Here is a 21,498-nt window from a genome sequence, read left to right as displayed (position 1 = left end):
GCGTGGCAGGGCACTCCTTGAGCACATCAGCATCAGCACTGCATATGGGCCAGCTGCACACGGGTCAAGGAGGCCCTGGGTTTGAACTGCGGACCTCCCATGTGGTAGGCGGACGCTCTATCCATTGGGCCAAGTCCACTTCCCATTAGTAACTCTTATTCCTAGCCTCTCTGCTCAAACTGCAGCTGGCCCTGGACTACAAGTGCATCACTGAGGTCTTAGAAAGCCCCAGAGCCCCCTGCCAACCCATGTGTCCAGAGGCTCCAGGCCTGATCAAAGGATGCTAAGAGGTATACCAAGCTAGTCTCCTGCGGTCCTCAGTATCCAAAATCCTGGGTGCTGGGTCTTTTGTAGACAGCAGCCCAGGGGGTGTGAGCACTAATTAAAATTTTTTTTTAAGTAATTACTATTAAATAAGTGTAAAACATTATACATTCCTAACCTCATTTAATCCTCATGGCAAACATCAGAGATAAAGAAATGGACTGTGAGATTAAACATGGTTCTCAGAATTAAGTTCAAATCTGGGCCCCAACATCTATGAGCATTTGGCCTTATTATGTAACCATCTGGACATCAGTTGTTTTATCTCATGTGGTCTTTATGAGGATTAAGTGATTCATGCATGTAAAGTGCTTAGCTGCAGCCAGGCATTAAGGATGCAGTTTTATTTCTGCTATTGTTTGTTGTTTGATCATTATGTTTGATTAATCTTAATCCACATTCCTGTGAATGTGAACCCACTGTAAATAAGATATTTAGATGTTAATTTTAGTTAAGATGTGGTCCAACTGAATGTGGATGGGCCTTACTCCGGATTACTAGAATCCTTTATGAGAAGAAGAAATTCAGGCACAGAGAAAGTCACTGGGAGGGCCCAGAAGCTGGAAGACAACAGAAACCTGGAGAAAACCAAAGGAACCCAAAAATTGCTGCCCAAGAGAACACTATTGACCTCGGAGGGGACGCAAACCAGGACTAGCTTCTGAAAATGTGAGCCAATAAATTCTTGCTGCTAAAGCCAACCCATTGTGTGATATTTGCATCGATAGTAGCCTGGTAAACTAAGACAATCACTGTGCAGGGTCATACAGCTAAATGAGATTCCCAGCCCAAGCCCATCCTACTTCAAAGTTTCTTTGAGCTCCGAAACTATAAAATATTGTCACCTGCAAGGCAGGTAATTGATCCCAAACAACCCAAAGAGCCACATGTCCTGGTCAGTCAGGCAGTCAAACCACCTCTCACCTGGGAAGACCCACCCCTCCACCATCCCTCTCCCCAAAGCTAGATTTAGGCCTGGGTAGCTTCAAGTCTGCAGGGGCAGGAACTGCAGAGTATGCTCCCTTTATCTATCTCTGCTGTTTACCTCTCAGCCGCATAGGCAAAAAACTCCTTCACAAGAGCAAATTGTTCATCGGATAAACATGTCTGGTATTACATGTGTCATGGAGAGAAACATGAGACCAGAGGTACTGCCCTTGTAAGGCAGGCCAGGTTCTGTGCCTGTCCCAGAGTGAAAGTACGTTCTTTCTTTGGCCCATTTCTCAGATGGGAAAGCTGAGGGCCAAAGAGGCCTTTTTGCAAGTTGCCAAGGCTTTGTTGAGGACAATCCGGATCTGTCACAATTTAGTGAAAGGGTTATGATACTGGGATTTGGACTTAGACACGAGAACTCGCATGGACTTGGGGAGGCCCTTTTCTCCCTTGGGCCTCGGCGTCTTTATCTGAAGAGAACAGGCGGAAAGCTGGGCTAAAGCATCCCTAAATCTCCCAGTTCTCGGCTGAAAGTTTTCCCCTGCCGGCCCTCAGGGCCTGGAGTGCAGGGTTCCGCGCGACTACAAGCCCCAGCATGCCCCGGGGAGGGCGGGTCGCAGCGACAGACAGGAGGGTCTGCGAATTGGCGCGCGCCAAGGCGAGCGCGGCGGCGCTTGCGCAGAGGGCGGCAGGCGGGTGGGCTGGCGGCGGTGGACGCGTCGGAGCCACGGGCGGTCAGGTAGGGGGCGGGAAAGAGGGTCCGGGCGAGGGAGACCCCGGCTGGAGTCTTGGGCGGTGACTGCGCTGCAGGGCGAGGTGCCGTGCGGGTGTGTAGCAGCCAGGCCCGCGTCCAAGTAGAGTCTGGAGACTGGATCAGAGGGGCAGGACTGGGTGGGGGTGGGGCGAGAGGGGCCGGCTCGGGAGGGATTTGATGGGGCTCAGCAGCTTCGGGGAGATGCAGCTGGGGTAGTGGGGACTCTGGGAAGGTTTGCGGTGCAGCATCTCGGCAAGTATGAGGTAATGTGGGGGCCCTGAGAGACGAGGTGCAGCATCAGGGAGATGTGAGGAAATCTAAGGGCCCGGAAGGATCTGGGGTACCACATTTCGGAAATTGGAGGGAATTGGGGGGCCTTGGTGGGATTTGAGGTGCATAATCTCAGGATATCTGAGGAAATCTGGGGGTTGCTAAGCCTTGGGGGGGGGGGGGGGGGGAAGGGCACGACAGGTTCTGAGATCATAAGGAACAAGGGCGATCCTAATTGCTAAAGAGGGAGGATTTTCCGGAGTAGGATCCAGAAAGAATTGAGGGGTGAATTCTGGGGAAATCAGTAGGAAGCAGTATCTTATTAGCTAGAGACCTGGCTAAGGTTTGAAGGCAACACATGATATAGGGGTGGGTAAAAGGAAGGAGCATCATAGTACCTAATGGGATGCAGATTGCGATAGGTTAGAATCTGAGGTGATGATTGAGAATTTGGGAGGTGTTGGGGTGCTGAAGGCTGCAGAAACTGGAAATAGAGATTAAGGGACCTACGTTAAAGGTGTTTGGAGCACAAGGGTAAAGAACCGGTTTAGGTTGCTTTATAGAGCCCCAAAGGTTGGAATTTTGTATTGTTAAAGGGTTGGAAACAGGTGGGGTGGGCAGGGTCATAACTGGGATGTAGAATTAAAAGACTCTGAAGAGATTGGTGGGTTGTTGTCTCAGATTGCTAAGGGACTCTTCTTAAAGTCGTTGCATGGGAAGCAGAGGGAGTTCTAGGGATCATAGGATCTAGAGGTGATGTATGAAAATGTATATGAGTATATGAGGTTTAGCAGTTAAGGGGTTCAGAAACTAAGTATAAGTCTTCAGAGATCAGACTCCTAAAGGAGCCTGGCTTTCCTTATGAGGGGCACAATCTTCCTCAGTTATTCATCAAACATCCCTTATCATGAGGCAAGCATGTTACTGCCACAAGTCCACTCTGACCCTGGGCCAGCTGAAAGTGGTGGGATTGGGGGGAAGAAGGGAGGAAGCAAAAACTGTTCAAGGTCATCTCCCTAGGCCCTCCCTTGCCCTGCCTTCCAAGCTCTTGTAGTTCTATAATAGTATGTGAGACCTCCAGGGGAATGAGTAAAACATTTCTTAGGCCTTCTTTTTCTCCTCAGTTAAATAAGTGGATTGAATGAGATTACATAAGGTTCATCACGGCTCAAGAAGTCAGTGGCTCTGTGAACGAGGTGTTTGGACAGGGAGAAGGATGAGGAAAAAGGGAAATTTTATTCACTGAGCATTTAGTTCTGTGCCAGGCTCTAGAGCAGTGGTTCTTAACCAGGGGGTGGTTTTGTCCCCCAGGGGATATTTAGCAATATCTGGATACATTTCTGGCTGTTCAAATGGGGTAGGGGTGTTACTGGCATCTGGTGGATAGAGGCCAAGGATGCCACCAAACATCCGACAGTGCCTCCACAAGAAAGCATTATCTATCCCAAAAAGTAGTGTGGAAGTTGAGGAACCCTGCTCTAGAGTCAGATATTCTGGGTTCAAATCCGGACTCTATCTCTTCCTGACATTTTGAATGAGCTACTTAACCTCTCTGTACTGTGGCTCTTCATTAGTAAAATGGGGTTAATAACAGGACCTACATCATTATTTCAGCCCATTTCTCTAATGGAAAGGAGGACTGCCTAGTGGGTATCACCAAATATCAAAGAGAACTCTAAAGGGGAACAGGTGAGTCTATCTGACTAGGTATGGAGGAACATTGGATTTTGTTTTTGGTTTGTTCTTAGACCAGAACCAGTGGATAGGTAAGAGGAAGAGCTTGAAGTAAGCGGGAAGAATGGGGTACAAGAGACTGAGGGGTGAAGTATGGAGGCCATTGGCTTGGGGGAAAAAAAAAAACATCATAGCAGGGCTGAAGTTGAAGGCAGTGAAACTCTGAAGAAGAGCAACTACTATGTTCTGAATTAGCTCTTTTGGACATCTTTCCTCTGGAACAGAATAGCAGCCTTGGCTCTGTCAGCACCAAGACTAGCTACAGCATTGCTAAAGCCAGTTCAGATCTGAGGGCCAGAGACATAGCTGGAATATCCCTCTTCCTTCTTCCCGTAAGGAAAATATGTAATGGGAATCAAATCATCCTGGGAATCAGAGACCTGATATCCAGAGTCCTTACTCTACTGCTAATTTATTATGAGACCTTGGACAAGCACTTGCCCTATCAGCCTCAATCTATTAAAAATATGAACTACCATTTAAAAAGAGTGCCTATTATGTGCCATGTGCATGTATATTATATGTGCATTATCTCATTTAATCCTGCCAACAATCCAGTTGTTACTCCCCATTTACAGATGAGGAAGCTGATAAATTATTTTTCCAAGGCTACAGAATAAGAGCCAAAGCTGGGATGAGAACACAGTTGTGTCTGACCCCAAAGTTACATTATACACTTTACTAGAAAGGTTTTGCAACTCTTAAGAGTCCTTATGTCTACATCTGAAGAGTCGCTGATACACAGGATCCTTGAAGTAGATCATTGCCCATGTATACTTCTGGTAGAACAATCAGATTTTAAAATTATTCCTAGGCTCCTTTACTAACCTCTCAAACTCTTCCTTAGAAGTAATGGCGGTTTAATCAGCCAGTGAATTACAACATGTATTTTGAGTGAGTATGGTTTTATGGCTTGGAATTGACACACTTGGATTTGAACCCCAGTTCTGTTGCTTTCCAGCTTTGAAAGCTTGGGCAGGTTATGTTTCTTAGAGCCTGAATTTCCTTATTTTTAAAGAGGTCTAATGCATATTTCACAAAGTATTATGAGAGTAAGAGATAATATATAAGAGTTACCTGACAATAGACAGTAGTTATCTTATAAGAGGTAGCAATTACACGAAGAAGACACTGCTGGTAGGGTGTTGCTTTGCCAGAAATTCGGTCAGCCTCTTCCAGTCTCCCCAAGATTCTCATCCCTTTTTGTACCTTTCCCAGATTTTGATTTAAGCTCTGCTGAACACAGAGAAAGAAACTGAAGGAGAATTGAGTGGGTTGAGATGAATTTGGGTCCCTCCAGAGAAGGCTGTTGATTTTGCCCTTGACCTTTAATCTCTTTATTCTTTGGCAACATTGTTGTTACCCGTGTGTTTGTGAAAGATTGGAGGGAATCTTTCCAGGTCCTCCAGTTTTAGAGGAAGAAAAGAACAGGCAAGAGGTATCCATTCTCCAGCAAATCTATTATTGATTTGACCTGCCATTAACAGAGTTTAGCTAGTTTTCTTGTCCGCAAATACATTTCCTTCAGGGTTTTAAATGTCTCATACTGGCCTAACTTTGGAATCATGGCTCTTTCCCTTTAATCTCCTATTTGTTGAGTTTATCTTAGCTATGTGCAGGTGCCTTAAATGCTCTGAGTAATCTTAGACTTCCTCAGGATCCTCTAGCATACACAGGATTGGGTGAGTGTCAGGTGGTGCCCTTCCTGGTGTCCTTAAAATCAGTCTTGCTAGCCACTCCCAGAGAGTGACCATGGGTGGCATGGAGATGGTTATGTACTTGGTTAGCATCCATTAAAATGCATGAGGAAAAAATGTGACGTAAAAGGAAATGTGATAAACTTGTTTAAAAGTCAAAGCAGCGAAGAGTGTCAGCAGTAGGATGGACCTTTATGTCTTGGGCAAAAAAATGTAGTATTGCTTTTCCATGTTTTCTAGTTTTTAAGTGAAGAGCTCTTTTCATGCCTGTTTTTGCTTAAAATTATATCCTTAATGCCTATCACAATGTCTAACTGATAGGTTTTCAGTAAATATTTAATTAAAGTTCTCCAGTTTTACTGATGGTTTTAGGGCCATCAGTCAAAGGACTGATACCAGTATAGCAAATAGAGCTGTCTGAAATACTATCCCACTGTAGGGACTCAAGCTTTTGAAAGAGATTTGAAAATTCAACTTATCTCTAATTCTTTGACTCTAAGATCAGGTAAAGCAATCTCCAGCAAAGGCTCAGGATTTTTAATATTTAAAGGTACGTATCTGATGCCTTGAATGTGGTTTACTTGTTGAAAAGTGTCTATTCGTTTCTTCCCATACTGGGTGATAATTTTATGGCCCCTTTTCATAGCTAAATAAACTGAGACCTAGAGAAGTTAATTAACTTGAAATTGAAAGTGCTAAGATTTAAACCCAGTTCTTATGACTCCAAGGTCTGTGATTATCTTTGTTTTGTTTTGTTTGTTTTGTTTCCACCTACCCTGGTTACTTATTTCATGGACTGAGAAAATCCAGTGGTGCTAGATGCCAGGGTAGCTCAGGCAGGGATAATTATGGAGTTTTCCTCAGTCTTAGGGCTGCCAAAGCAGACACAGCTTAAGGGTAGATGCTTATCTGGAACTGAAGATAAGGTATCAGTATGAGAAGTAGTCAGAACTAAGAGATGAGGGTAGGGGTAAGCTGAGGTGATTGAGATGCCAGGAGAGATCCAGAGTTGAGAGTACAGAGTACATAATAAGAAACAGAAGTTCAAGGGATCATGAAAGCAGCCAAGATCATGAATAGCATATTGGAAGTTCATTCCGGTTGGTTGCAGATTGTGTAACTGGTAGAAAATGGACAGCTAGTTTCAAGGCTTGAGGTGGTAAGGTAATTCCTTTCACCAGTCTAGTCTTTTCAGGGAAACAGAGGTCAAACTGACTTTCCATCTTAGTCATTTACAATAATTTAACAATAATGACCAGATGTGCCCTCCTGGAGGAGAGCAACTGCATTTGCCTGTCATATAGCTGCAGCTGAAGCAGGGATTGTTCTGAAAGTAGTGTTCACAGATCATGCAATGGGAGGAGTTTATGAGTCTTTATGCCTAATGATTTAGTGATAAAAACTCACATTTTTCTGGCAAAGCATGGCAACCTCAAGGGAAGGAATCCTTGATAATCTCTTCTGCCTCAGAGAGGCTGGTGAAACGCATATAGCTGAGATAATTTGGGGTATAGATGTGGGCACAGTAAATTTTTTTTTTGTTGTTTAAAGCTGAAAGCTTAGGCAGGGAGATGGGAAACTTTTTTAATTGAAGGAGGTGACATGATCTAGAAAGGTGGGGAAAGAATTTGCTTGTAGTTTTACAAGTTGGCAGCCTTGTTTAATTAGCGATCTGCAACTCTGGTAAGAACAGATGTCCCTGTGCATTGTGAGATAACATGCTCTTGTATCCAAGCACCAAATGGTGCCCTCAGTCTAGTGTCTCATATAATAGAAGAGGGGGCTGAAGCTATTTAGAATTTAAACGGTTTGCATGGATCTTGAGTTGAGGTTTGTGTTAACATTGATATACTATTGTCCCAGATACATGACATTTAAGAATACATCATTCACAGTTTCTGATGTTCACATGAGATCTCATAGGCTCATGATATGTGATATTTTGTTCAGCATGGACTTGACTCATAATGGGTTGCAAGGCTGGTAATGTGGGAGTGGGTCACCTCGCTAATCAATCTAACCAACTTCACAGCAGCTGAATCTCATAACTGTACTATTGTTCCCGTTCCCTTGTGGAGAAATTATATGCTATAAGGCAGCATTTCCCAGAGTGTGATCTAGGGAAGACTAGTTAAGAGTTATATGACAGTAAAGCAAAACAAAATGGCTTTAGGTAATGCTGTGCTAAACAAAGTTAATGATATCTGGACTGCATGGTTTCTCAAAACTTTTAATGCTGCTAATGTGTGTTTTGAGGAAGGACTTACATATTTTGCAGTTTTCTCAAACCTGTTTGACCAAAGTGCCTTCTTTGGGAAGGACTATTTTACAGAATATATTTTGGCATCACTCCCTAGAGTTATTAAAAAATGTGGGTGTTCACATCATCTTTGGGGCTTTTGATGATTAACATTCATATGCTGCATAGTTATCTGTAATTAACTCAGGTCTTCTGCCCTCACTAGAGAGTTGGGTTCTGGCATGTAGAGTAAGGGGAATGCAGTGGGTTGGGATCAGAAAGACCCCAGGTTCAGATGTTAGCTCCACCCTCTTTGAGCTGTGTGACCTTGAGCCAGTTTTTCTGAGCCGAGTTTCCCCATCTGTAAAATAGGATAATAATAAAGACAGTACCTACTTCGTAGTGTCATCATGAGGATTAAATGAGATTAAGTATATGAAGTATATGATACCATCTCAGATGGTATCAATCACATAAAAGGCACCAAATGTACACTATTTCCTTTCCAGAAGAAGGTCAAGCCTGGAGAGGTAGGAAGGATTGAGTTTAAATAAATTGTGTGTGTTTCCTGCTGAATCTTTTAGATTGCATTCCAAAGCTAAATTTGGGGGACATTTATTATATGTATCTTTGCTTTGACTTCTTTCTATACACCTGGAGAAAGAGTTGATCACATTTGCAAAGCTTTTCTCGCTTGTGGCATTCTCCTTAAAACCAAGCTAACTTGCCCTCCACCTCCTTCTCCTTGGTTGACCATTTGCATATCACAAGACTGCACAGGTGCAGCTGTAGGATTTGAGTCTAAAAAAAATGCTAAATTTATCCGTGTGCCTCACTTTGCTAGATCTGTTCATTCTAATTTGGGGTATAAATTGACAAGGACATAAGCTACAGAACACTGAGATCTCTGTGGTTCTACTTCATGAGTAGATATGGATTGAGGCAGGTGGGAATATTCATCTTATGTACTAGGTAAGACGGGGGGGTGTCTCAGGCCAGAAAGAAACTGTCTTAATAAGGCACGACCACTTCCTAAATCATCCAGGCTTGAGTCTGTGGCCTTGGCTTGTCCTAACTCCCTTCCACCCACTCCTCCAATCCAGTCTATCAGCTCGCCAATCTCACTGATTGTACTTCTGTAATATTGCTCAAGGGTGTCTTCTTCCCACTTCCTCACTAGTTCTGTCACCCCATTATCTCTCCCAGGCTATCTTGCAGAAGCTTCCAAACTAGTTTCTCCAATTCCCAACCTGCCCCCACTCCCCACTCCAGTCCAGCTTTGATCACATCTGTTTCCTGCTCCAAAACATTCAATGCCTCATCATTCCCTTCAAAATGAAGCTCAGAAGTCTCATTGTCTCTGAATCATTCCCCATGTTACCTTTCCAAACATGTTACTTTGTCCTCTGTACTCTCCCACAATTCTAACCTAAGGATTAGAGAACTGAAAATCATTTGACTTTTTTGTTTCTGAGCTAAGTCTTAGCATTCTATACAATACAAATATTATCTCATTTATTTCTTACATTTACCCTGTGAAGGAAGTATTATTCCCATTGTACAGAAAAGGAAATTAAAACCCAGAGTGACTAAGTATTCTCTCTTTTCACCAATATTCTGAACTTCTTGCTGTTCCCCTTGCTTTCCTACCTTTGCTGTGGCTACACCCTCTGCCTGGGACTCCCTTTCTTTGCTCGCCATTTATCTATGTGTCCTTTTGGGCCCATATCAAATGCCATCTCCCCTCTGAAAATTTTAAGATAGAATGGCTTTCTCTAAACCTCCATCAAACTTAGTTTATATTTAATTTATGATATTATTTCTGCCTTATTATCTATCTACATGTCTTTTCTCTACTAGAGTTTCAGCATCTGAAACTTAGGATCTGTGTCCTGAAAACTTTGTACCCAGTATAATGCATGGTACTTATTAGATGGATGGATAGGTACATAAACAGGAGGACAGATGAATGGTATTTTGATCTAATACTTTGCTGGTCACCTAAAGCCAATCACAAGTTTCCATATCTATGAATGATTCATAGGCCCCAAACTTAATAGTATAAACTCTTAGACCTCCATGTTGTCTTTATGCCGTTTCTTTGCCTAAAATGCCTTTATCTCTAGTTGCCTCATTTCTTTTGACATTTTCAGGTGTGTCACTGCTTCTGGGAGCCCTTCCCTAGTTCCTCTAGGTCAGGGGTTCTTAACCTTTTTTTGTTCCATGGACCCCTGTGCCAATCAGGTAAAAACCATGGACCTCTTACTAAGCCCACGCTATACAGTGTATTATCTAATAAATATATCACACCCACACCAACATGATCCCACAAGAATAATGTTTTGTTTTGTTTTTAATTTTCAGTTCAAGCTCATGGACCCCCTGAAATCTTTGCAGAGACCCTTCGGGGTCCTTGGACCCCTGCTTAAGAACCCCTGCTCGAGGCAGAATCAGTTACTCCATCCAGTATGCTTCTTTGGAACTTCGTGTGTATCTCCATTACTGAACTTAACTCCTTTTACTGTAGTGATTTTTCTGTGCTTTTCTTGTAATATAAATTATGAGCTGTGAATGTCACAAAATTAGAAAATAATTCCTACCATTTATTGCAAGCATACCACTTGCCAAATGCAACACTAAGTGTGTCATATCCATCATGTTTTTCAATCCTGACAACAACCGTAAAAGGAGACACCATTATTATTTCTATTTTGCAGGTCGATTATGGGGAAACCGAGCTTTAGGACGTTTAGGTTACTTCCCTAAGGCCACTCAAATAAGTGTTAGAGAGGAGGGATATCTGAAGTAGGACTCTAGAACCTAAATTCTTAGTCACTACGCAGTGCCTTCTTTGTTTTGTTCCCCTGTGTATCACCTCACCTAACACATAGTAGGCCCCTGAGAAAATATTTGTTAAATAAGTCAGTGACTGAATGAGTGATTGTAGGCATTCTCTAAATGTTTCTTGAGTGAATTAATTCACATAATGGGAAATGAACAATCGTTTCTTTTTCTCTTCAGCAGGAATTTCACCCACTGGGCATGAAAACAGGTGGTAAGCTATCCATTTCTGGAGTGTGCTAGCAGGACCCTTCAAAGGAAGAGCCATGGCTGCCGCAGCAGCTTCTCACCTAAACCTGGATGCCCTCCGGGAAGTGCTGGAATGCCCCATCTGCATGGAGTCCTTCACAGAGGAGCAGCTGCGGCCAAAGCTCCTGCACTGTGGCCATACCATCTGTCGCCAGTGCCTGGAGAAGCTACTGGCCAGTAGCATCAATGGTGTCCGCTGTCCTTTCTGCAGCAAGATCACCCGCATAACCAGCCTGACCCAGTTGACAGACAACCTGACAGTGCTGAAGATCATTGACACAGCCGGGCTCAGCGAGGCTGTGGGGCTGCTCATGTGCCGGTCCTGTGGGCGGCGGCTTCCTCGGCAGTTCTGCCGGAGCTGTGGCGTGGTATTATGTGAGCCTTGCAGAGAGGCAGACCATCAGTCCCCTGGCCACTGCACGCTCCCCGTCAAAGAGGCAGCTGAGGAGCGGCGTCGGGACTTTGGAGAGAAGTTGGCTCATCTGCGGGAGCTTATGGGGGAGCTGCAGCAGCGGAAGGTAGCCTTGGAAGGTGTCTCCAAGGACCTTCAGGCAAGGTATAAAGCAGTTCTCCAAGAGTATGGGCATGAAGAGCGCAGGGTTCAGGAAGAGCTGGCTCGCTCTCGGAAGTTCTTCACAGGCTCTTTGGCTGAAGTCGAGAAGTCCAATAGTCAAGTGGTAGAGGAACAGAGTTACCTGCTTAACATTGCTGAGGTTCAGGCTGTGTCTCGCTGTGACTACTTCCTGGCCAAGATTAAGCAGGCAGATGTAGCACTTCTGGAGGAAACAGCTGATGAGGAGGAGCCAGAGCTCACGGCCAGCCTGCCCCGGGAACTTACACTGCAAGATGTGGAGCTTCTCAAGGTAGGCCACATTGGCCCTCTCCAAATTGGTCAGGCTGTTAAAAAGCCCCGGACAGTCAACATGGAAGATTCTTGGGCCATGGAGGCTGCAGCCTCTGCTGCCTCTACCTCTGTTACATTTAGGGAGATGGACCTGAGCCCAGAGGAAGTGGTTGCCAGCCCTAGGGCCTCACCTGCTAAGCAGCGGGGTCCTGAGACAGCCGCCAATATCCAGCAGTGCCTCTTTCTCAAGAAAATGGGGGCCAAAGGCAGCACTCCAGGCATGTTCAACCTTCCAGTCAGCCTCTACGTGACCAGTCAGGGTGAAGTGCTGGTCGCCGACCGTGGCAACTACCGTATACAGGTCTTCACCCGCAAAGGCTTCTTGAAGGAGATCCGCCGCAGCCCCAGCGGCATTGATAGCTTTGTGCTGAGCTTTCTTGGGGCTGACTTGCCCAATCTCACTCCTCTCTCAGTTGCCATGAACTGCCATGGGCTGATTGGTGTGACTGACAGCTATGATAACTCCCTTAAGGTATACACCTTGGATGGCCACTGCGTTGCCTGTCACCGGAGTCAGTTGAGCAAACCATGGGGCATCACAGCCCTGCCATCTGGCCAGTTCGTAGTAACTGATGTGGAAGGTGGAAAGCTCTGGTGCTTTACTGTTGACCGAGGAGCAGGAGTGGTCAAATACAGCTGCCTCTGCAGTGCTGTGAGGCCCAAGTTTGTCACCTGTGATGCTGAGGGCACTGTCTACTTCACCCAGGGTTTGGGCCTCAATCTAGAGAATCGACAGAATGAGCACCACCTGGAGGGCGGCTTCTCCATAGGTTCTGTGGGCCCTGATGGGCAGCTTGGTCGCCAGATTAGCCACTTCTTCTCTGAGAATGAGGATTTCCGTTGCATTGCTGGCATGTGTGTGGATGCCCGTGGTGACCTCATTGTGGCTGACAGTAGTCGAAAGGAAATTCTCCACTTTCCTAAGGGTGGGGGCTATAGTGTCCTCATTCGAGAGGGGCTCACTTGCCCAGTGGGCATTGCCCTTACTCCTAAGGGGCAGCTGCTGGTTTTGGATTGTTGGGATCATTGCATCAAGGTCTACAGCTACCACCTAAGAAGATACTCCACCCCTTAGGGGAAGAGAAATAGCAGTTCTTCTGCTTCCGAGCCAGCTTCCCTTCCCTTAGTTCTTGGTTGTCAGTGGAACTATAGAGTAGGCTCAACCTGTGTCCTGATTCCAGCTGGTTAGTACTAGAATTTTAGAAGCTCTTTCAGTGTTTTTTATTTTTATTTTCCTAAATTTAGAGCTTTAATAAATGTATTTCTTCAATAGGATACATGACACATGGGATCTTAGCTGAAGTTTGATTAGAAGTTCAGCATTTCTAGGGCTTCACTAGAGAGAGCCACGTTAGCCTTTTTGTAGATAGAAATTTGCTCTTCTATTGAATCCTTATTGATTTTCCTCTCTTCTGGCTTTGGTATCTCTGGTGTTTCCTTCTTATTAGGAATCTGTGACACTTTCTCTTCAACTCTGGCTGCATTCAGTGTGCATGCTCCAGTGGGATCTGCTCTAACTTTCAGTGACATTTCATACATCATCCCTGTGGCATGACATCTCAGGTCTGATCACCATTACCAGTGTGAAAGCTCATTCATTTACTGCAACCAAAGGAGAAATACTGTCCTTTTGGGATGCAGTGCCTTTCAGCTGGGGATTTGTGCCATCTTGGACTGGTCTCATATTGCACATATTACAGAGAATGGATGGACTCTAGTTGGTTGGTGTTGAAAACTTCAGTCTGAAAATGGATTGCCTTTTAAAGGAACATATGTATTGGAATTATGCCAAAGCATAGGAAGATGGGAATAAGCAAACACGAATGCTAATGTAGTCAGAAAACTTCAGTCTCCAGGGCTCTTAAGTTTCCAGATTACATCACTTCATTGCCCTGTGCTAAGAGTTGCCTAAGAAATTGCACAGCACAGGCCCAGGACCAAAAAAGTAGGGAGGTGGACACTTCATTTTCATTACTAAAACTACAAACAAAATTGTTGGGTCCTTATTCTGTATTTCCTCCAAGTGAGTACTTAATATTTCCATTCCTCTATCAAGCATTAAATAATTGAAAACTTTCTTCACCACTGGTGTTCATGTCTCTTAATTAAATATGGGATTTAGGGGATGAGGAAAGGGAGAATTTGTATCATATGAGTTTGCTTTTCCTTATCTGACACTGCATTCTTTGAGAGTTGGGATCTACCCAGATGAAAATCCAGCTAAAAGTACCATTTATGTACCATAATCCAAATCTCACTCCTACATACATATGTACACTATCAGTGTCGGAGGTTGAGAATTACCAATACAACATTTTAAATTGAGCCTTGTCTATCTGTTTTATCCTTATAATTACATTCAAAAAAGGATGAGAGCCTTGTGATTTTAAGAAGACAAGCTTATGGGTGAAGGAATTTGTGATTTGTTTCCCAGGCTTTGGTGTTTATAAGCAACATATCATACTTTTTAGGTACAGAGATAATGGCAAGCCAAAGAGCTATTCCCTTTGCTTTCATAAAACATAATTTGTTAGGCCTAAGCTGTTTAAAAATGGTGTTTTTTGTTAGAATTGAGGTTTTTGTTTTGTTTGGTTTTGGTTTTTTGGGGCCTTCTATTGTGATAACTGCCCAAGGATAGGAAAGGATGTAAAGTGATGCTGAGCTAGTTTGTTTTGTGCTTTTCACCTGGAGAAAGCTCCATGTTCTGATTATGAAATTGCATCTGATTTTCAAAGATTGCGTAATTGAGAGGAAATTGACTTTATTAAAAGTGCATCGCAAATGACTCCACTAGTTATTAAAGCCACTTTATCTGTGGTGGCACACAGCAGCAGGAGATCTGTTTTTGCTGTCAGTAGGGGACTTGCTGAGGCAGTAACAGCGGCCGAGGCCTTTGGCACATGGCTTGCAGTTGGGAAACAAATATAATATATCATTGTGGGCTGGCTTGAGGTAAAGAGGTCAGGGCTTTTCCAGCTGCTTATGCTTTTGGAAAGAAGTGCTGTCCTGATAAGCAGTCAGCATTTATATCTCTCCCCATCTTCGAACCGTATTTACGCCTCAGCCCTCAAGTATAGTAGTTATTTGTCAGTTCAAAATGGAAGTGTGTTCTGAATGTTTTTTTTAATTTCTTTTTTGCCTTTGATGTGAATATTTTCAACTGCATAGTACAGTCAATTTTCAGTTATCAGCCATGTTGTCTAAATTGCAGAGTATGGTCCTAAGAAACTAATTTGCTCAATTACAGCAGTTTTTTGTTGTTTTTTTTTTGTTTGTTTTAAGGCAGCCATACCCTTTTTCAAACAAGTTTTATATGTAAGACTGTCTTGTAAAATAGATCAAAGAGCAGCTGCTCTGGGTATGGGTTTCCAAGCATAGTGAACAAGTTGCTTTCTCTCACTTCCTAACTTCCTGTGGCACCATTGCAAACCTTGTGAAACTAGCTACGGGATGCTTTCTGAAAACCATTGAAATGCAACATTGCTAATCTTCCATTTCCATCATATTGGCCATGTGGCCTTGGACAAATTGCTTAACCTTTCCTTTTCTGGAAAGTGATGAAAATGATCCCTGCCTTCAGGAAAGGTGTGAGAAATGAGAGATAATAGATGTGAAAATACCCGGAGTTCAGTTCCTGGCATAGAGTTAGTACTCAATAAGTGAAAGCTATTATCTTCTCTTACTGAGTTGCTGAAAAGTGCCAGGTGGTGTGAGGATGTCTAGCTAAGGCAAACAGTACCCTCCCTCTACTCTTACAGGTTCCTAGGTGGAAATCAGAACCTCTCTCAAGCATTTCTTCCCCCGACCAAAAGTCTCCAAATAAACCTGAGTCTCCTGTTCCTCTTCCATGGGTCCCAAGAACAGTAAAGATGCTGATGAGATAAAGCCATAGGTCTTGGGTCTAAGAGTATATTTCGTTACAGCCTCCTATCTTACCACTACCCTGCTTATAAAATTCCTTAGTTATTTAATTGGTTCAATTATTAAGGTTTTTAAAAGCTGAAGGCAAACTAATGACTTTCAGGTTGACTAAGACTCTTCTTCCCTTTAACATTCCAAGTAATACATAGAGAGTTTAAGGTTTTGGATCAATGCGATGGACTGCCTCATTCCATTCATGCATTCATTCAACATTTATTGAACATTACTGTGGGCCAGGCAGTAGGAAAAAAATCTTAATCTAATGATAAATGATATTAATTTGTCTACTTTTTCATTAAGTTGTTTCACAGTCTTTTTGGTGTGAGGTGTTTGGAATCTAGTATCATTGTATTGCCCTGGACTTCATCAAAGGTCAGGGGTAGGCAGTGTCTGAATAATAATGTAAGTCAATCCCAGTGTACACTCCAGTCAAGAGGGGCACTCCGTTATTCCAGTCAGTTGGATAAACTTGGCTTGGATCAGTAGGATAAACTTGATGTTTCTGTGGGTAAGGCAAGTACGGCTTAAATAGATAATACTTTTATCTGGTACTAATTAATGGCCTCTTAAAATTGAAGTGATGTGAAGTGAACCTGTGTAGGAAGAAAATGGAAGGCAGAACCTAACATGAGATTCAGGGCTTTAACCTGCACCTAAGATGCTCATTTGTACTCAGGATGTGCATCCCTTCCGGGAACCTCAGAGCACATTACAGATATGAAACAGCAGCTGCCTGGATGAATTTTACAGGCAGGGCAGAGGTGAGCTAGGAGGCTGTAGCAAAATACATTCTTAGACCCCAGACCTGTTCATGGGACCCTGGCCAAGTCTGGAGTTAGCTTGACAGCTCACAGACTGGCAGCATCTTCTAGTGGCAAAGTCACTGGACTTGGAGTCAGGCCTGGGTCTGAATCACAGCTATTTCCCTTGAGCTAGTTTCCTCATCTGGTAAAAGGAAATGCGAGCTCGTTTTAAAAGGCTTTTGTGAGAACTAAAATGTATTAAATGAGATATTATATGTAAAAATACCTAATTCAGAAAATGTAGGGCGCAAGAGCTTCTTTCACCTCATGTTAAGCTGATGCAGATTCTTCAAATAAATATTGGAGAAGATTTCAGACCTATATTGGTGATGCACCAGTATGTTCAGCTCTGCTTAGTTTCTTAATTAAAAAGCCTACTGGAGATAGAGAGGGACTGCTGGAGGAGAGGCAAAACTCATTCACAGCAATATATCCCATGAGGAAAGCCAGCACATAAAACCTAAAGGCCAGTTATTTGATTAAAGTAATTAGGATGGTATTTTGACTCTTTTTTGAGAGGTTAAATGGAGTAAGGCAAAAAATATATAAACTAATACATGGAAACATTCATGTTTAGCTCTTCTTATAAATGGCTAACTTAAAGGGATGTACCTTCAAGGTCAACATTCATTAGCTCAAATAGTGACAAAAATAAGCAATAAGTCTCACTGTTGGGTGGAGATAATATAACATGGTGGTTAAAATTTGGGCTTTGTAATCAGTAAGGCCTGTGTTCAGTCCTGTCCCCACCCCCCTAATTTTTAACTCTATCACTTTTAAGTCATTTGGCCTCTCTGAACCTCAGTTTCCTCATTAGTATTATATAGGTACTCTTTACCAATTGATTACATTATTGTGAAGAAATGACATTTAAATTATTTAGACTTCCAGGCATTTCATATAGTAATTAAAATTTTAAAGTTACAGTAAGCTAAATGTATTTGAAAGTTACTTTCATTTTTGTGATAGAAAGATGATATGAAACTGATAAGGAAAAAGTCTTTCTCCTCCTAAAGGAAAATTATTTAGTAACTCATTGAAATCCCTATTGAAAACATGAAGAATGTGTGTGTCGGTATGTGTGAATGTCAAATTCTTGTCTTTCATATACAAGTACAACTGGGATTTTTACTTTGGTAATTTACTCAGTTTACCTGATTATAATAATTCTTAATGACAGACTGCATCATTTCACAGAATATTGAGATCTGAGATTTCATTCATTCAGTCATTAAACATATATAAGACATGTTGTTTATTGTTATTAGCAATAATATAAGTAATAAGTACAAAGATGAACCCATCATGAATCCTACAGTCAGGTAGTTTATGATCTGGCTGGAGAGATAAGGTATATAAACAAATATACAAATAAAATGAATAAAATAAATGGTGCAAATAAGAAATGAAGTGCCAAGTATTTGAGGAAAGATTATTTCTAGTTGAGCAGATCTAGCTGCCGAAGAGCTTGGAAGTAGAACGGTATGAACAAAAGTTAAACAAGGGGAAGGGTGAGGTTTATTTTAGTTGAGGGGGCATTAGAGAAATCCAGAAGATCTAAAATTATTTGTTTTTTTCATGGCCCTTCATTTAAGTAGTTTAACAATGCAAGCGGTTCTCTTTTTCCCTGCTGTAAGCTACATCACTCACTTCCACATCAGTAATCATGGGTCAGTAAGACTTTTATGAATCAGAACTTCCTTGAAGAGCAGGGTTGGGGGGAAGCAGGGTAGGAGAGGGTAAAGAGGAAAATGAGGTGGAGGGAGAAGGTGCAGTTTGAAAATTATCCCTTCCCCCAATATTCTAGTATTTCTCCCTACTGAGAATCACTGATTGGCACACTTGAAAATAAATTTTTCTGCCTTTTTAAAATCCTGAAATTGCTCCCCCAAAAAAGCTAAATAAGCTAAATGAGTCTTGCAATATTAATATAACTTTGTAATAAAGATTCTGACTCTATTCTTGATATCTGACTAGCCAGTTCTCAAAACCCGCCAGTCCTCCTTCCTCTCCTGTTCCAAATCTGGGCAAGCTAATAAGAATGTCCAGGTGCTCCCTCTTTTGGTGCCAGCAGGAAGTTCCAATGATACAACCCCTAGCACAGGTGTTGGATCACTCAAGCCCCACCTGCTAGTCAACCTGCTTGGGAGCCTACCCTGTTCTCCCCAGAAAGCTTCACTATGTGAGTAATAAACCTTTTCATATCCTCTTATGTGTGTGGCATCATCAGTCATCACCTGAACCAAAGTTTGGGTGGGGGGTTCAGTCTGCCTTTGCAGGGTAACTATAGCAATTGGTGAAAGATCCACCACTGGGAGTCTTCTCTTGCTTTGGTTTGCTGACTGGCTCTGCTGCTTGCTAGCATGCTTTTTGAGTTGCTGTCTGCTGGCAAGCTTGCAGTTTTATCTGCTGGTTTGTGCTGTATTTGCTGAGTCCCGCCATCCCTCTGGAATAGATTTTAACTGACCTAATTTGGAAGTTTTGGTAATTGGCATTCAGAGACAGGAGTATGTTGTTGGGGCCCTCCGTAAAGTGCCCTGGGTCATGTATTTCAGTCTGGACCTATATGTGTGTCTCAGATTAGATCATGTTTCTCAGTTCTAGCATAATCTAACTGATTCTAGGCTCAATAGAATGACCTTTACCTTTTGACTGTTGGTTGTGCATCTCAACCAAGTACTGGCTCCCACTCTAAGAATAATCAGGGAAAAGACTGATGCCCTGTGCAATACATGGATTCATGTGGAGAAAGGGTAATCACCATGTAGAATGCTGTGATCCACATTCCTAAAAATGGATGGATCACGAAGACTCTACAAGAATGCCTTTGCTGTTGCTGCTGCTGCTTCTGCTGCTGTTTATGTCTCAGTCACCAAAAATGATCCTGATCCTTAATATTAAAGGGGAAAACATTATGGCACCCTCATAGTACAGTCAAGGGGTTAACTCAAGCTTGACATAAGCCCAGGCTCCTTAAACTCTATGAAGCAACCATTGCCATGTGTGAGGCCCTTATCCTTGATGATACCAATTTGCAACTCTCTGGAGAAAGAAACTTATGAATTTGAGCAGGGTAGATCAGAACCCTGTTCTTGAAATATATACAGTAAGGATCCTACCCCCACCCCCACAGCAGGCAGGGAAAGGGGGAAACACAGCAAACAAGACTGGATGCAGGGAGAGAAAACAAACAACTGAAACAGACCCACAATTTGAGCCAACTGGAAATTGAAAATTTACTAAAAGAATTTATTCAACAAAAAAAGATAAAAGAGTACTGGCTGGCTTGTGCCTGTACAACACAGGTTCTGAATTAACTTCTAACATCTGCTGAAATTGGCAAACCTTCATGGCCTTAATCAATACTGGGGCTCAGATTACAGTTATACTTGGAGATTCCATTAAATTCAAACAAGATACTCCCTAAATTCTTAGGGGAGTTTCTGAACATAAAATGGAAAACAAACAGCTGTGCCTCACCTTAACCATTAGAACTACTGCCTTGCCTAAATTCCCATAGATAGCACCATTGCCCTAAAATATCCTGTAGCAGGCATGGATGCTCTAACCCAATGAGTAATAAATTAAATGGAATTAAGTCTTGGGCACATATAATCAGCTTGCCAAAATGGGACCCATGGGCCTTTCCCTTCCCTTCCTACCCTAGTTAAAATAGTTAACATGGCCTATTATTAAATAAAACTTGGCCTTCAAGGTTCGAAACCCATATACAAAATCTATTTAGAGAAAGAGTGATTATTCTCACTGCTTCATCATCTGTCAACCTAATTTGACCTGCTCTTAAACTTGGAAAGAATGAATGTGTACTTTAATGCCAGTATCCCATCCATTAAAGCCCCCTATCAATATTATTGTAATTACTAACTGCATTCAGTAATAACTAGAAATACTAGCAGTCATAGATTGAGCCAATACATCATGTTCCTATTTCACGATCTCAGCCACAGTTTGACATCCTCCTCCTCCCTCCTCTGAGATTGATTTGACACACTCATTGAGGACATATCAATATTCACAAAAGAGCTTCCTAAAAGGGTTGGGTCATTGCCTCACACAGTGCAAAGTCCTGTCACCTCAATTAAATTCCAGAAAATTATTTCATAAGCAGAGGGCTCTTCCATCCCTGAAACTGTCAAGAAACAGTTATTGATCCTGTCAGCACCCACAAAGTTAAAACAAGTCCAACATCTTGTCAGCCTTTTTGGTTTCTGGAGGCGGCATGTTCCTTATTTACAAATTTTACTTAATCTCATTTATGCTCTTACAAACTGGCCCACCTTGACTAGGGATCCTACAACAAAAGCTCTAGAATCTATTTAAATTGCAATACAACAGTTAACTCCCATTGATGCCTCCCAGAGACTCCTTCACTATAGAGGCTTTAGCAACCTCCTCTCCTGCCTCCTAGAATCTCTGGGCCACTTATGGCAAAAGTTGCCCATAAATTTTTAGTGCAAGAAACTGTCCTTTGTCCCACACTAAGCCATTATAGTACAATTGCTGACCACATACTTGATTTCTCTCGGAAACAGAGGCTGGTAGTTTCAGGGCCTGAGTCCATGATTCTCTATCCCCACCTGCCCATTATGCTTTGGGTCATGAAGCAGCACTCTACAAGGTCAGGAAATAAAATTTGTACTGGTTGATTTTTTGGGAGAAAGGTTATATGGTCACATACACCTTTGAGTCTCCTTATGAAGGGTATTTAATTGTAAGGGGCAAATCATTGAGCAAAATCCCTGAATGTGTTCTTCCCTTCAGTTATGTGGACACATATGCCTGTTTTCCTCCTCAATAAAATGGCAGTA

At 42.6% G+C, this 21,498-nt stretch overlaps 2 protein-coding genes across 9 annotated transcripts in view; one reads left to right on the top strand and one right to left on the bottom strand.

Moving 5' to 3' along the window:
* Window positions 1-21,498, bottom strand: part of ASTN2 (astrotactin 2) — a 950,369-nt gene that overhangs the window by 229,652 nt on the left and 699,219 nt on the right. The window lies entirely within an intron of this gene.
* On the top strand, window positions 1,908-14,027 carry TRIM32 (tripartite motif containing 32). Of its 6 annotated transcripts, none has more exons than XM_004463154.5 (3): window positions 1,908-1,996; window positions 10,316-10,437; window positions 10,976-14,027. In XM_004463154.5, exon 3 carries the CDS (start codon window positions 11,059-11,061, stop codon window positions 13,018-13,020), a length of 1,962 nt encoding a protein of 653 aa, XP_004463211.1. In that variant the 5' UTR covers window positions 1,908-1,996; window positions 10,316-10,437; window positions 10,976-11,058; the 3' UTR covers window positions 13,021-14,027. The 6 variants fall into 6 exon arrangements, with proteins under 6 accessions (XP_004463211.1, XP_004463214.1, XP_004463212.1 ...); XM_004463156.4 differs by having other exon boundaries at window positions 1,927-1,996; window positions 10,973-14,027; XM_071217033.1 differs by having other exon boundaries at window positions 1,936-1,996; window positions 10,316-10,417.

This window comes from Dasypus novemcinctus, chromosome 8, assembly GCF_030445035.2.
Source record: "Dasypus novemcinctus isolate mDasNov1 chromosome 8, mDasNov1.1.hap2, whole genome shotgun sequence".
Classification (NCBI taxonomy): Eukaryota; Metazoa; Chordata; class Mammalia; order Cingulata; family Dasypodidae; genus Dasypus; species Dasypus novemcinctus.
This window is presented reverse-complemented; position numbering and strand designations above follow the sequence as displayed.

Excerpts from the sequence above, each read along its gene's own strand:
- TRIM32 (XM_004463154.5), top strand. The coding sequence starts at position 11,059 with ATGGCTGCCGCAGCAGCTTCTCACCTAAACCTGGATGCCCTCCGGGAA.